Source organism: Schistocerca americana, chromosome 5, assembly GCF_021461395.2.
Source record: "Schistocerca americana isolate TAMUIC-IGC-003095 chromosome 5, iqSchAmer2.1, whole genome shotgun sequence".
NCBI classification, from domain to species: domain Eukaryota; kingdom Metazoa; phylum Arthropoda; class Insecta; order Orthoptera; family Acrididae; genus Schistocerca; species Schistocerca americana.
In genome coordinates, this window is record NC_060123.1 from 501290275 (window position 1) to 501303970 (window position 13696).

At 38.2% G+C, this 13696-nt stretch overlaps 1 protein-coding gene across 2 annotated transcripts in view; it reads left to right on the top strand.

Annotated features, from left to right (window-relative positions):
* Positions 1-8679: 8679 nt before the first annotated feature.
* The window catches only part of LOC124615467 (protein l(2)37Cc), a 30644-nt gene continuing 25627 nt past the window's right edge, over positions 8680-13696 (top strand). Inside the window, exons 1-2 of one of the 2 annotated variants that reach the window (XM_047143377.1) lie at positions 8680-8732; positions 9060-9160. In XM_047143377.1, coding sequence (XP_046999333.1) covers positions 9073-9160 — 88 coding nt within the window. In that variant the 5' untranslated portion in view covers positions 8680-8732; positions 9060-9072. Of the gene's footprint in view, positions 8758-9059; positions 9161-13696 lie in introns of both variants that reach the window. The other variant, XM_047143378.1, reaches the window with a different exon arrangement.

Consider the following 13696-nt stretch of genomic DNA (forward strand, 5'->3'; position numbering starts at 1 on the left):
ACTATGTGTGCTGGATGAAGTGATCATTCCTGCAGTCAGCGCTAGAAAGGTAACTGTCACGTGTGAAGCCATGCATCAACTCATGGCTGTTGTAGTGGAATGTAAGAGAAGCATACCACTGGAGAATAATTTGGTCATCCCAGCCTCCGTCGTCTCGTTTGAGAACGGATATGATGAATTGTCGATAGTTAACTGTCGCCGAGAACTGCAGATCCTTCCAAGACGACTGTGTGTAGCAAGCGCTGAGCCGTTAATTGAAGAACAGCTAAGCGTCATAGAAACTTCCCATGTCCCATGCCGAGTCCGTGGTCGAAATTAGCGCTACCACTACAAGATCTTCTAGTTCGACTATCACCAGATCTCACTAAGGAACAACAGAAGAAGCTACTTGTCATTCTTCAAGAGTCCTCTGAATGCTTCAATCCACAGGTGAAGAGCAAGTTAGACAAATCGACGTTGAAGCACCAGATTAGCACTGGAGACCATCAACCAATAAGCCAGAGAGCATACCGTGTGTCAGCAACGGAACGTCGAATAACTCGTGACGAGGTAGAGAAAATGATGAAGAATGACATCATTCAGCCTTCGCAGAGTCCATGGTCATCACCAGTGGCTCTAATCAGGAAGAATGATGGCAGTTCGCTTTTTTGTGTTGATTACAGGAAGCTTAATAAGATAACTAAAAAGGACGTTTACCCTCTTCCACGAATTGACAATACACTATGTTGTCTGACAGGGGCTAAATTTTTCTCAACCGTGGACATGTACTCGCAATACTGGCAAATCGAAGTAGATGTGGCTGATCGTGAGAAAACTGCATTCATCACCCCTGAGCGCCTGTATGTTTAAGGTAATGCCGTTTGGTTTGTGTAATGCACCAGCAACTTTTGAACGGATGATGGATGATCTTCTAAGGCACCTAAAGTGGACAATGTGTCTTTGATATTTAGATGACATTATAGTGTACTCAGAGACACTTGGTGAACATATAAGAAGTGTCTCCAAGAAGGCGGACTGAAACGTAAGCCAACAAAGTGTCTCTTTGGAGCGAAAGAAATCAAAATACTTAGGCACCTTGTGTCAAACGAAGGTGTGCGACCAGACCCAGAAAAGGTGAGATCTATAAAGGAATTCAATATTCCTAAAAGTATTAGAGATGTGAGAAGATTCCTCGGATTATGTTCTTATTTCCGCCGTTTTATCAAAAACTTTTGTATCAAAGTCAGGCCACTCCAAGAGTTGTTAAAAGCTGATGCTAAATTTATCTGGGATGGTGCTCAACAAGATTCTTTGGGTGTGCTGCGAAAAGCTCTGACGACTGACCCTGTACTTGGTCTGTATTATGAGAGAGCACCTACAGAACTACACACACATGCCGGCGGATATGGGATCGGTGCTGTTCTGGTGCAAATTTCGGATGGAAAAAAGAAGCCTATGCTTCTAGGACACTTACAAAAGCCAGAGAAACTACTCAACTACAGAAAGAGAATGTCTTGCTGTGATCTGGGCAATGTGCAAATTTCGACAGTATCTCTATGGAAGGCCATTCACAGTTGTTACAGACCATCATTCACTTCGTTGGTTTACAGGTCTTAAGGATCCAATAGGAGGACTCGCAAGGTAGGCACTACGTCTTCAAGAGTATGACATTACCATAGTGTACAAAAGTGGAAGAAAACACCAAGATGCCGATTGTCTCTCAAGAAACCCTGTGCAAAACCATCAAGACTTTTGATGAGATAGTGACTGTCTCGCTGCACTCCAGGATTTCTCTGCTGGGCAGAAGAAGGACGCAAAGATATCTCAACTATGCCTGCCTTAAATCGGTCTGAGGATGTGAAAGGACAATTTAAGGTAGTTAATGTATTACTTTGCAGGAAAATCTTTGATCCGTTTGGAAAAAGGTAGCTACCAGTGATTCCTAAACACGTGAGCTTAGAGGTTCTACAGAAATTCCATGACACACCTGAGGCCAAACATTTAGGATTTATTAAGACATACGATAGAATCAGCAAGAGATTTTTCTGGCCAGGTTTATTTAGGAGTGTCCGTCACTATGTGTCGCACTGTCGAGAGTGCCAGAGGAGAAAGGCTGTTCCTCAGAAACCACCTGGCCGAGTCATACCAATTCCACCAGCGGAAAAGCCTTTCCAGCGTGTTGGGATTGACCTCCTCGGACAATTTCCAAGTCTGCTATTGGCAATAGATGGATTATCTGACACGCTATGCCATTACAAAAGCCGTGAAAACAGCCGAAGCATCCGAGGTACCCAAATTCATCGTGGAAGACATTGTCTTAAACCACGGTGCCCCAAGGTCGCTAATTACGAATCAAGGGAAAGTTTTTCAATCGAATCTTGTGACAGAGATAAACCGTCGCTGCAACATTACTCATCACACGACTACTGCCTACCATCCGCAAACTTACGGGCTTACTCAATGCCTTAATAAGACCTCGGCCGACATGCTATCAATGTTTGCCAGTGTTGAGCAGAGCAACTGGGATGAGGTGCTACCTTTCGTGACGTTTGCCAAACAAGACGCCACAGGATTTACGCCATTTTTCCCGGTGCAAGGGCGTGAGGCGACTACGACGATGGACACTGTGTTTCCGTTACATCCTGATGATGTGGACGACAACTACATCTGCCAGGTGTTAACCAGAGCTGAGGAAGCACAGCAGTTAGCTCGACTCCTCACACTGCAGGCTCAAGAAAACGATCGCCGAAGGTAAGACGCGAGCCACCGCCCTGTTGTCTACAAGCCTTGTGATCTCGTCTGGATCTTCACTCGTATTCGGAAGGTTGGTCCCTCTGAGAAGCTCCTCAGGTGCTACTTTGGACCTTGTAAGGTTGTAAGACAGTTGTCTGATGTTACTTATGAAGTTGAAAATTTCAACCCCAACACAAGACGAGAAAGATCAGAGATACGGTCCACGTCCTTCGAATGAAGCCCTATAAGGATCCTGCCACACAGGGTAAATCCGAAGCTCCTGCGACAGACAACAAGCGGAAAGGTGACAAAGAGCGTAGCGGCAAAAGAAGTTCTAAGGAGATCACCGCCAGAGCGAGAATCAGTCACCAGTAGTCAGAGTATGCAGGACCGATGACTCGTTCCCGGACTAGGAGGACGCAACACCGAGACGCTGTTCGCTTAAGGAGGGAGTAATGTCGCAGTAGAAGTTGAGTAGCACCATGGTGTAGTGGATATGATACTAAACTAGTCACTGCTTAAATAAATATCTTTTACTGCAGCCCAGGCTACAATTTTGTAGTAATAATAATGCTAGAATTTTTTGTTTAATTAATGATATTTGCACTAAGTTTGAGGTATAGCATCTACCAAGAAGTTATGGGAGAATCTATAAATTTGCACTAAGTTTTTATTTTTGCACCTTCTGTACGAACATTTGAAACATCCAGTCTGCGCTTGTCAGCACAGACTGGGTGTTTCACATGTTCGTACATAAGGTGTTTGTCAGCAAAGTAATTCATCTAGAGAGGCTCTTCAAAGCTCAGATAACTTGGTGATTTTTTTTTCACAGTTATATTTCCCATGGGTAGATCACATAACTAATGAGGAGGTATTGAATAGAATAGGGGAGAAGAGGAGTTTGTGGCACAACTTGACCAGAAGAAGGGATCGGCTGGTAGGACATGTTCTGAGGCATCAAGGGATCACCAATTTAGTATTGGAGGGCAGCGTGGAGGATAAAAATCGTAGAGGGAGACCAAGAGATGAATACACTAAGCAGATTCAGAAGGATAGAATAGGGAGTAGGTACTGGGAGATGAAGAAGCTTGCACAGGATAGAGTAGCATGGAGAGCTGCATAAAACCAGTCTCAGGACTGAAGACCACAACAACAACATCTTTCCCATCCTTCTTTCTCATCTGGGCTTTGGACCAGCAATGGCGAAGTTAATTTTTTTTTCAATTTTTGTAATTATTTTTATTTTTTCAACTTTTAAGTAATGTTTTCAGAAGTAAGGGCTTCATTTCATCTTCCAGCTGTAGCAACTTGGCTAAAAGTTCTTCTTTGTGTGGTATGTTTAAAACATGGATCAACGCACAAAGGTACATTGCATGTTTTGCATTCATATTTCGTTTCTCGATGCACATTCTGTTTCGAGCAGATTTCACATCTACGCCATAGTCCGCGTTTCTTGGACTAGTCACTTGGAACGACATGTGGAAAGTGCCTCCCAGTAAAGCGAAGAGGATTCTCGTCAGCAGAGCGTCTTCCTTTCCTATCTCTTCTCCGTTCTGTAGCAAATTTTTCCACAAGTTCTCGTAGCAGGCATAAATGAAAATCTGCTAATGATATTTTGCTACCTGTCACCGATCTGTGAAGAGTGTGAGCATTCAAAACACAAAGGTCCACAACATGAAATAAAACTTTTTGTACCATTTGACAGATTTCCGCACAGATGTAACAGAGCTTAATAGCATATCGGAGTGGTCCACTGCTCCCATATTTGCACTGTAATCAATAACACATTGCGGCTTTATTACTTTTTCGCCAGTCGTCCTGTTTGTCTTCCCCGTATCACGCATTTCTGTAGTGTTGCAGGTAGTCAGCATGAACACTTCTGTTTTGTCGCACCACTTGACGGCAAGCATTGCGTCAGTTGATATAAACTCGACTTCTCTTCGTCTCAGTTTCTTTTGTAGCTTCAGAAAGTTGCACCTGTTCCTACATACAGTAACACATGCTGCTGTTCTCTGGTTGTGAAACCAGAGGTACAAGGATGGACTTGCATACCAATTCCCGACATACAGGGTATGTCCACGTTCAAGGTATGGCTTCATTAGTGTTGCCAGAGTATCACCAGATTTCCTCAAATTATGGACTTCAATTTCTGTTGTTGTGCCTGTGTATACAATAAAATCCAAGACGTATCCAGTTTTACAGTTGCACAACACGAATGTTTTGATTCCAAATCTACTTCGTTTCGAAGGAATGTATTGTTTAAAAGACAAGCGACCTTTGAACAATAAATACAGAGTTTTCTTAATGGATTAAATGCACTGCAGAACGCCACATGACCTGTATCAATTATTTTCCTAATTTTAAACAAACTGTCTTCTCCACAATTGGCCAAGTTGTCACTAAAATGCAACATTCTCAAAAGTAACATAAAAAGGTCATGGGACATAGCTTCGCCAAAAATTGGTGTACTCAGAGGTACATCTCTGGACCAATATTCCTTTATTCTCAACTTTTTAACACGAACCATGAGGAGCCAAATACCAATGAAGCTATACATTTCCTCAAACCTGTATCTTTCCAGGTGGATAGTCGAGAATGAACTGATTCCAATGTTTTTGTTATGGTGAAAGTGAAAAATCGTTTCGTTTCAAGTGCTATAAATTTTAATATTTTTAAAAAGTTGGAGGCAATGTTAAGCACTTCATATGATAATGAAGTCAAATTATTTTTATGTGGGGATTTTAACATTTAGATGTTAATTGAAATTGAAGAAAAGAGTTTCTGAGTATTCTTAATAGCTTTCACATGAAACCACTCTTTAGGGACCCCAGTAGAGTAATAGTTTTCTTCTTCTCTATTAGATAATATCTTCACAACTATGAAACCTGGTGCCACTGAGGCACTAAATGTAAACTTTGATCTTTCAAATCACAACACACTCGTCACATGCATAAATTTTCTATACCCAAGGTAATAAATAGTAAGTGTTGTTATAAAAGAGGCTTCTGCACAGTAAAAGTAAATACTTTTATTCAGATGTTAGCAAACGAAACCTGGGGAAATGCATATTCAAAAATAACAACCGATGCTTATACTATGCTTGTGCTAGTACTGTCCCATCACTATTTACAAAAATCAGTGTCTGACAAAGAACAACAGCCAATGAATATCACCTACTATCAGAGTATCTAGTCAAACTCTAAAATGTCTCAGTCAAATGAAAAAGGACAACCAAGATAAACACTTTGCAGACTATTTAAGATGTATAAGAATATTTATAGATATGTGACTCAAAAAGCTAAAACTATACACAATGACAAAGCAATTTTAGGGTCAGCAAACACTTCAAAAGCAATATGATAAATAGTAAATAAATAAATAAACAAAAATGTTAAAGCTCAAGATGACATTTTAAAAAATTATCATGTTGCGCTACTCAGAAATCTCACTCTAGCAAATTACATAAATGACTACTTCATAAATACTCCAGTCAAAATAAGTAAAAATTGTCTTAGGAATAGTGGAACCACTGTTCCAAGAGAATAAAGTGTCAATTCATTATTGCTATGTCTTACAAATAAATCAGAAGTTCTAAGAACAATAAAAACGATGAGAAATAAAATGTCTGCAGGAGTTGCCGAAGTACCTGGTACAACCATAATAAAATTGCTAGTGTCAAATCAGATCCTCTCTCATTTATCATAATCAGAAGGAGAGTTTCCTCAAAGATCAAAAGTTTCAAAAATAAAAGGGCCATATACATGAGGTGAAAAATTATAGACCAATAGCTTTGTTATCTGTATTTTCAAAAGTATTATAGAGAGTCATGAAAACTTGAACTACAGATTTCCTTAAAAAATTCAATCTCAAGTGTGTGAACCAACATGGTTTTCCCAAAGGATTGAGTAGAGAATCAGCTATTACCCATTTCATTGAAAATATTGTAATGGGACTAGACAGACACAACAGTACAGTGGGAGTAAAGTTGGATTTATCAAAGGCATTTGAAACTGACCAACATGATATCTTTCTAGACAAATTAGAAGCTATTAGTGTATGAGGAGTTGCGAAAAAATGAATGCAGTCTTATTTCCATAATGGAACACAGATAGTAGAAATTACCTCAGCCAGCATTAAAACGAAAACTTTCCTTACAGATCTGATTTCCGAACTATACTGATTGTGGTACCACAGGGAAGTGTTCTAGGACCTAATTTATGTAAATTACGTCAAAATTCGAATCAGTAGTACTCATATAACACTGTTTACTGAAGATAAAAATGTTGGTATAAGTGATGTAAACCAAGTATTGACATTATATGCAACCAGAGTTTTTGGCATATTTACAAAACTGGTTTGATATAACTGAGTTAACTACAAATATTTCATACAGTAAGTACATGAGTTGCAGAGAAATGACCTGGACCTCAGAATACAAAATAAAGAAGTTCACAAAGTGTTTAGGTCTCAACATAGATAAAAATTTAGACTGGAAAGCGCACATCCACTATTTCGCTAACAAGTTAAGTTCTGCCTGCTTTCTGCTACATGCAATTAGTAATGTATCTAGTAAACAGTGTAGCAGAACTGTCTACTTTGCTTACATTCACACTGCTATTATCTATGGCCTCACTTTCTGGGTTCGTAGTACAACAAATCTAAAAACTATCTTCACAATACAAAAACGAGCTGTTAAATAATTACCAGCAGCTGCATATTCTACCTTTACCATGCCTCTACATACAAACTTAAAAAATTCCAGAACCAATTCAGATTTTCATTCAAATAACACAAGAATGTACAATGATATCCATGTAAAAAGAGTAAACAAGGCTGTTGCACCGAAACAAACAACGTTCAAGACACAAAATTGTATAACAAACTTCCAGCACATATAAAATAAATTTAAAAAATTGTCAACATTTAAGGAATCAAGATTCAAGTTTTTAATGATCAGCTGCTATTAAAATGTCAACGAATACCTCCAACTACCTAGTAGCAAATAACTATATTCATGTTCTACACGACATAGTCGAAATCAATAGCATTTTCATCAAAATGTTTGCTATGATGCGAATTAGTCTTTTCAACAGAAGTGTTACAACTATTATGTGTTTTTATTTGAATGTGAACTACGTATTCCATGAAAAATACCTTGTATGTAGTTACTCAAAGTTGTATGTGAAATTTTAATGTGAGATATGTATGGTACTGTGCACCCTTGTATTTTTAGGATACTGTACATCCTTACATGTGTATGTGTGTCTGTATGTATTTTCTGACAGAATCCATGCAATGTAAATTGTCTCTGGATGAATAAACAACAACTACTACTAATACTAATAGTATATCGTGTGCATGTCAGCTCTGTTCTGTTATTGTAAAGCGTAAATATTTTTTTTTCTTTCATATATCTGACCTCACTTATGAAACAACACTCAATGAGAAAAAATCCATGTTATCATGAAATAATTGCAATTTGCCACGAAAACTAGCATAATAATAACAAAAAAGAAAGAACGATGAAGATAAAAAATACACTCCACTGCTACAACATAAGTGAGGGAGATGAAAATATGGTTAACTTCAGATGTTAGCAGAACTTTCTTCATGAGAAACCTTGACGTGACATAGCGTGATGTGACGTGGCTGTCTGTTGCGTCCGTTGACGGTCTGCGTGAATTTTGCCATTTTAAAAGCACTGTGAAATGCTTTGAAGTGACATTACGGTAAGTGTAAATTCGCCTTTAGCCTACAGGCATAAGATATGTAAGCATTCCTCACTTTGCAGGACGTTACTCCAGTGTTCAGTATGAACGTCTTAAGAGTTTTTAATGATGCCACAAGGCCAAATCGCTTTTTAATTTGTCGCTGGTTTCTCTTCTAAAGTCTTTAATCCTGAAGATTTCACAAACCATTGGCGCCAATCATCGTTGGAATGTCAAAGTAATAGATGTTGATCCGTGTTTACCGCAGTATCTTCACATTGTCATCTTTGGTTTCGCCCTGATCACCAGCAGGTTTGTACTGTAGATAGCCAAAAAAGTATGTATAAACTTTAAGTTACATGAGTTAACTTTAATATTCATTTTTTGTGGTTGTATTACACTTGTGTGAATTTCAATGGAATAAAGCCCTGTTATATTGTCATAGGACAACCTCCGTACCCAATAGTTTACATCGTTAAAAAGCTTATGCTATTCACCGGCCTATGTTGAGTGGATATTGCATCAGGAAGCTTAATGTCCAGTTGCTGTCATAACATTTGTTATAGTGTGTAATAAGCATAAATACGTAGGTTCATAGGTAAACATCATTTATATATAATTTATTTTGTTTGTTTTCAGTTTTGAATGTACCATGGCAGCCCAATTTTTTAACAGGCTCGGTCAGATTGGTCTGGGAGTGGCTGTAGTTGGCGGTGTTGTTAATTCCGCATTATATAATGGTAAGCATAATTTGTAGTGTGTTCTTGCTTGTTGCATCGGCGAAAAACATTTCACGTGGCTCGTGCAGAGTGTCAGTTGAACGCATAAACTATTTTTTTTGTTTGCCTGTATTTTACTCACAGCCGTGATGCATTTTATTTCGTCTTTTTAATGAAAATTGTCTAGACCGTCAAGCAGTGCCCTGGCCAATACATCCAAATTTGGGCTTGCTTTAAAAATGAAATAACTGTGCCAAATTCAGTGCACAAATAGATTAATCTGATTTTGAGGCTGGTAACAATTCTTTGATAAACCATCAGACCATTTGGTCTATGTATATAGATGTATAGTGGCGTATCATTGTCCTTATATAATGTCTTGTAAGTATGTGTACATTACATAAGAATTTGTGAAGCGAGTTATCTCCCAAAACACACTTTGAAGGTTGGTGGCCGTTAAGGTGCTAGATATGATACTATCTGGTGCAGAATGTCATAATTTTTTTCCAACACGACCCTAAGTAATGTATTTATGAACATTTTATTTAAAATGTTAAGACGATACTATGAAATATTTTTAGATGATTTGTTTAGATCATCATATGATGCATATATAGATTACTAATTCACTGTGATGGTGGCCCTGTCATCCTAAAGTGTGGACTTACATAATCTAACCATATCAATTAGCACTTTATCATTATTGTTCATTTTTCTTTCAGAATGTGGCATAACTAGAACGAAATTATCTATACTCTTAACTGTAATGAATCACTTAGAAGGATATTTATGTTGCATGATTGTGTGTTAAAGAAAATGTTGATCAGTTAACTTAAAGAAGTTAATTCATTGGTTTTGCCTAGCAGATAGCAAAGAGAAGCTATGGCAGCCCGAAAACCTGGCATTTTCTTTGTGTATATTTACAAGAAAGAGACATAAAAAAAATTTTAGGCACCTAATTTTAACATTAACTTTGAGAAATAACTATGCTAGAATGTATAAAATTTAATGACAGAATGTAATCAGTGTCACATTGCTGACACATTTGCCGTGACGTAGAAAAGGGTCTCTCCAGGGATAGTTGATGCTACAGTGATCACTGCGTTGTTGAAGTGCTGTAAGACAAACTAAATTAGGTAATAAGATTCTGTACAAAAACTTAATGATCTGTCAGTTTAATGCTCTTATAATTATAGATATGTCAGTATACTGATACTAAAAGATGTGTGTTAAATGATGGGAAATACTTCAAACCAGAGCAACTGCGCAACAGTTTTGAAATCATTGGCAAAGATGTTTCCCCTCCCAAACTTATGCAGGGTGTTACATTAAAGGCTTCCAAACTGCTAAAGAGCATGCTGAGATGCAGCAAATCACGTTGTCTCAGTGGAGTCGGTTGTAAACAAAACTGAATCATATTGACCAAAAAAAATTTTGGGTATAAAGCAAAGGAAATAATGAGTTTGCAGGGAATAACAGTGCCAGAGATGACACACTGGAATCATTGGCCAGGAATTCAGTAATGTTTTCCTCTCAGTGCCATTAAACATTTCCACCTACTAATGAACTACTAAATACAGGTGTACAGTACTTACTCAGATGAACACTGAGTACAACTCTGACAACATTAAATTAATTTAAATTTCAGAAATCAGCTAGAGTGTGATATTGAATCCCACTGAAGCCTTCATTGTGGTGATGTCAGACTGATGTGTAACACAGCTCAAGTTCTAGGTTAGGTGGAAAGGTGTTAATCTGGATGTGGGTAGGCAAAGCCAACATTGTGAATGTCAAATGAGGATTATGGTAACAGATTGAGTTGTAGCTTAGCCTGATGTGTATTTTAAGCAACATATTTAAATGCTACATTAAACACACTTTTTGTCACAAAATCTAAAAGTGCAGGTAAATTCACAGTATGTTTATTGGATAATGAACAAGGTTCTGAAGAATATTTTTATCCATATTATGTATTGTACATAAGCCACAAAAATGCATTTGGGGGGGGGGGGGAGTTCTGCTGCATAACTTTTACCCTAAACACGGTATTGCTAAGGATGGTTATTGTTGTACGGCAGTGTTATTGTGGGATGTGATAGGACCACCATCAAGTTAACTTTCACCATAGACTCAAGGTTTACTTCCTGACAGCCTTAGTATTGCAACAGTGTATTCCATATGTAAAAATCAAAAAGAAACTTACTATTATTACAGATTGAGCTAAACAACAAAAAATATATTGGAATTTTCTGTGAATGTGTCAAAGTTTTACATTTTGTGTTCCATGAAATTATGTTTGCAGGAAAAACTAAAATATTATTTCATTAATGGCATTCCTCTTCCTAGGAGGGGGCTTACCTACATTATATAATCGACCAGAGAATAAAACCTAATTCAGAATTGAGGGGGAGAAAAATGAGTCCCAAGTTTTATCCTGAATCCGCTTGCTAAGGCATTCTGAAAAACTGGTTTAGTTCCTTGTGTAGCTGTCCAGATTTAACTATTTCATGGATTCCGTAAATTGCTAAGGTAAATGCTTAAATGACAGTCACAGACGTGCTTCTAAGAGACACTCCTGTGGCAGCTAAACAGGCCTAAAACTTATTCACAACAAACAATTGGTCGTAACCTCAATGATTCACAGTATCCCATGTTGAACAAAGTAAAGTGGCTCAGCCGAAATAGGAATAAATTTTAATGTTCATGCACCTACAAAAATAGTGTAAAATTCATTGGGTAATGTGACTTGGCACTACTGTATATTGTGGACTATAAGATGCTACTTTAATTTTTAAGCTTTTTTTATTTTACCGTTTTTATTATTAGATTGCTAAGTGAGACTAAAAAAATTCGTAGTTTATAAAGCTGAACTGACCTTTTAAATCCCTGAACCTTCTTCTTCTTCTTTGTTGTCATCACTCTCCTCTTCATAAATAAGATGGTCTTCACTGCCTTCAAGAGCGTTACTTATGCTGCAGTTCTTGAAAGACTTAACAGTAATTGTTTTACCCACTGACACACTTGTCTGGTCTTTAAATATGTCTGCTTGTGTCTGTATATGTGTGGACGGATATGTGTGTGTGTGCGCGAGTGTATACCCGTCCTTTTTTTCCCCCAAGGTAAGTCTTTCCGCTCCCGGGATTGGAATGACTCCTTACCCTCTCCCTTAAAACCCACATCCTTTCGTCTTTCCCTCTCCTTCCCTCTTTCCTGATGAGCCAACAGTTTGTTGCGAAAGCTTGAATTTTGTTTGTATGTTTGTGTTTGTTTGTGCGTCTATCGACCTGCCAGCGCTTTCGTTCGGTGGGTCACATAATCTTTGTTTTTGGAAATATTTTTCCCGCGTGGAATGTTTCCCTCTATTTATATATATATATATATATATATATAGGCACAAGCAGACATATTTAGGTCTTTAAATATGTCTGCTTGTGTCTGTGTGTGTGTGTGTGGGTGGGTGTGTGTGGGTGTGCGCGCGCGAGTGTATACCCGTTCTTTTTTTCCCCTAAGGTAAGTCTTTCCGGTCCCGGGATTGGAATGACTCCTTATCCTCTCCCTTAAAACCCACATCCTTTTGTCTTTCCTTCTCCTTCCCTCTTTCCTGATGAGGCAACAGTTTGTTGCGAAAGCTTGAATTTTGTGTGTTTGTTTGTGTGTGTATCGACCTGCCAGCGCGTTCGTTTGGTAAGTCACATCATCTTTGTTTTTAGATATATTTTTCCCACGTGGAATGTTATATATTGTGTGTGTGTGTTAATTACAAGTAACGCACCTGAATTTTGGATGCAATTTTTCGAAGAAAATGTGTTGTAAAAGTCCATAAAGCACAGTATACTGGGTGTCCCATTCACCATGACCACCCTAAATAACTGTTTGTCCAGATGCCAATTACAAAATGTTTCAAGCAAATGTTCTTTAGCTGTCAGGGGGACATCAATCAGCATGATTGCCTTTATGTAGTTTCTTTTTTTACAAAGATATGAACAGCAGTATGACTTTTTTAAATGGAACCCTGTATTTTTTATTTGGTAATTAATTTCCTCTCTTAAAGACCTACTCAAAAATGTATCACAGTGTACTATTCACTGAAACATAACATTATCAATTACATAACACAACACTGATGTTGACACTCGCAGCCGCTTATTGCAGGTGCTCAGGGTAATGAAACACTTAATGCACACCCGTCATTCTGTCAACCATCGTCAGTTGAGAGTTGTGTGAGTAGAATGTACACCAACGAAGAGAAGGTAGAAATGCTACTCGTCTATGGGGAATGTAAGTTAGCAGAACAGTAATTGCAATACTGTTTTCTTATTTACAGGTACATTTAGTACAGTACTTTAGTCCTTTTAAATACTGTTGTGTAGAGTAGGCATACAGTAAAGGCTGTCCTTCCTACAAACTGCATCGACATAATGTTTCTTTTATTGTTGTTGTTGTTGACGGTAGGCGAAATGCTGCGCAGGTGCGGAACTGTACAGAGAGCAATATCCTGACAAGAACCCACCTTCCCGACATGTTTTCTCGTCTTGTTCCGACTCTTCAGGAAACGAG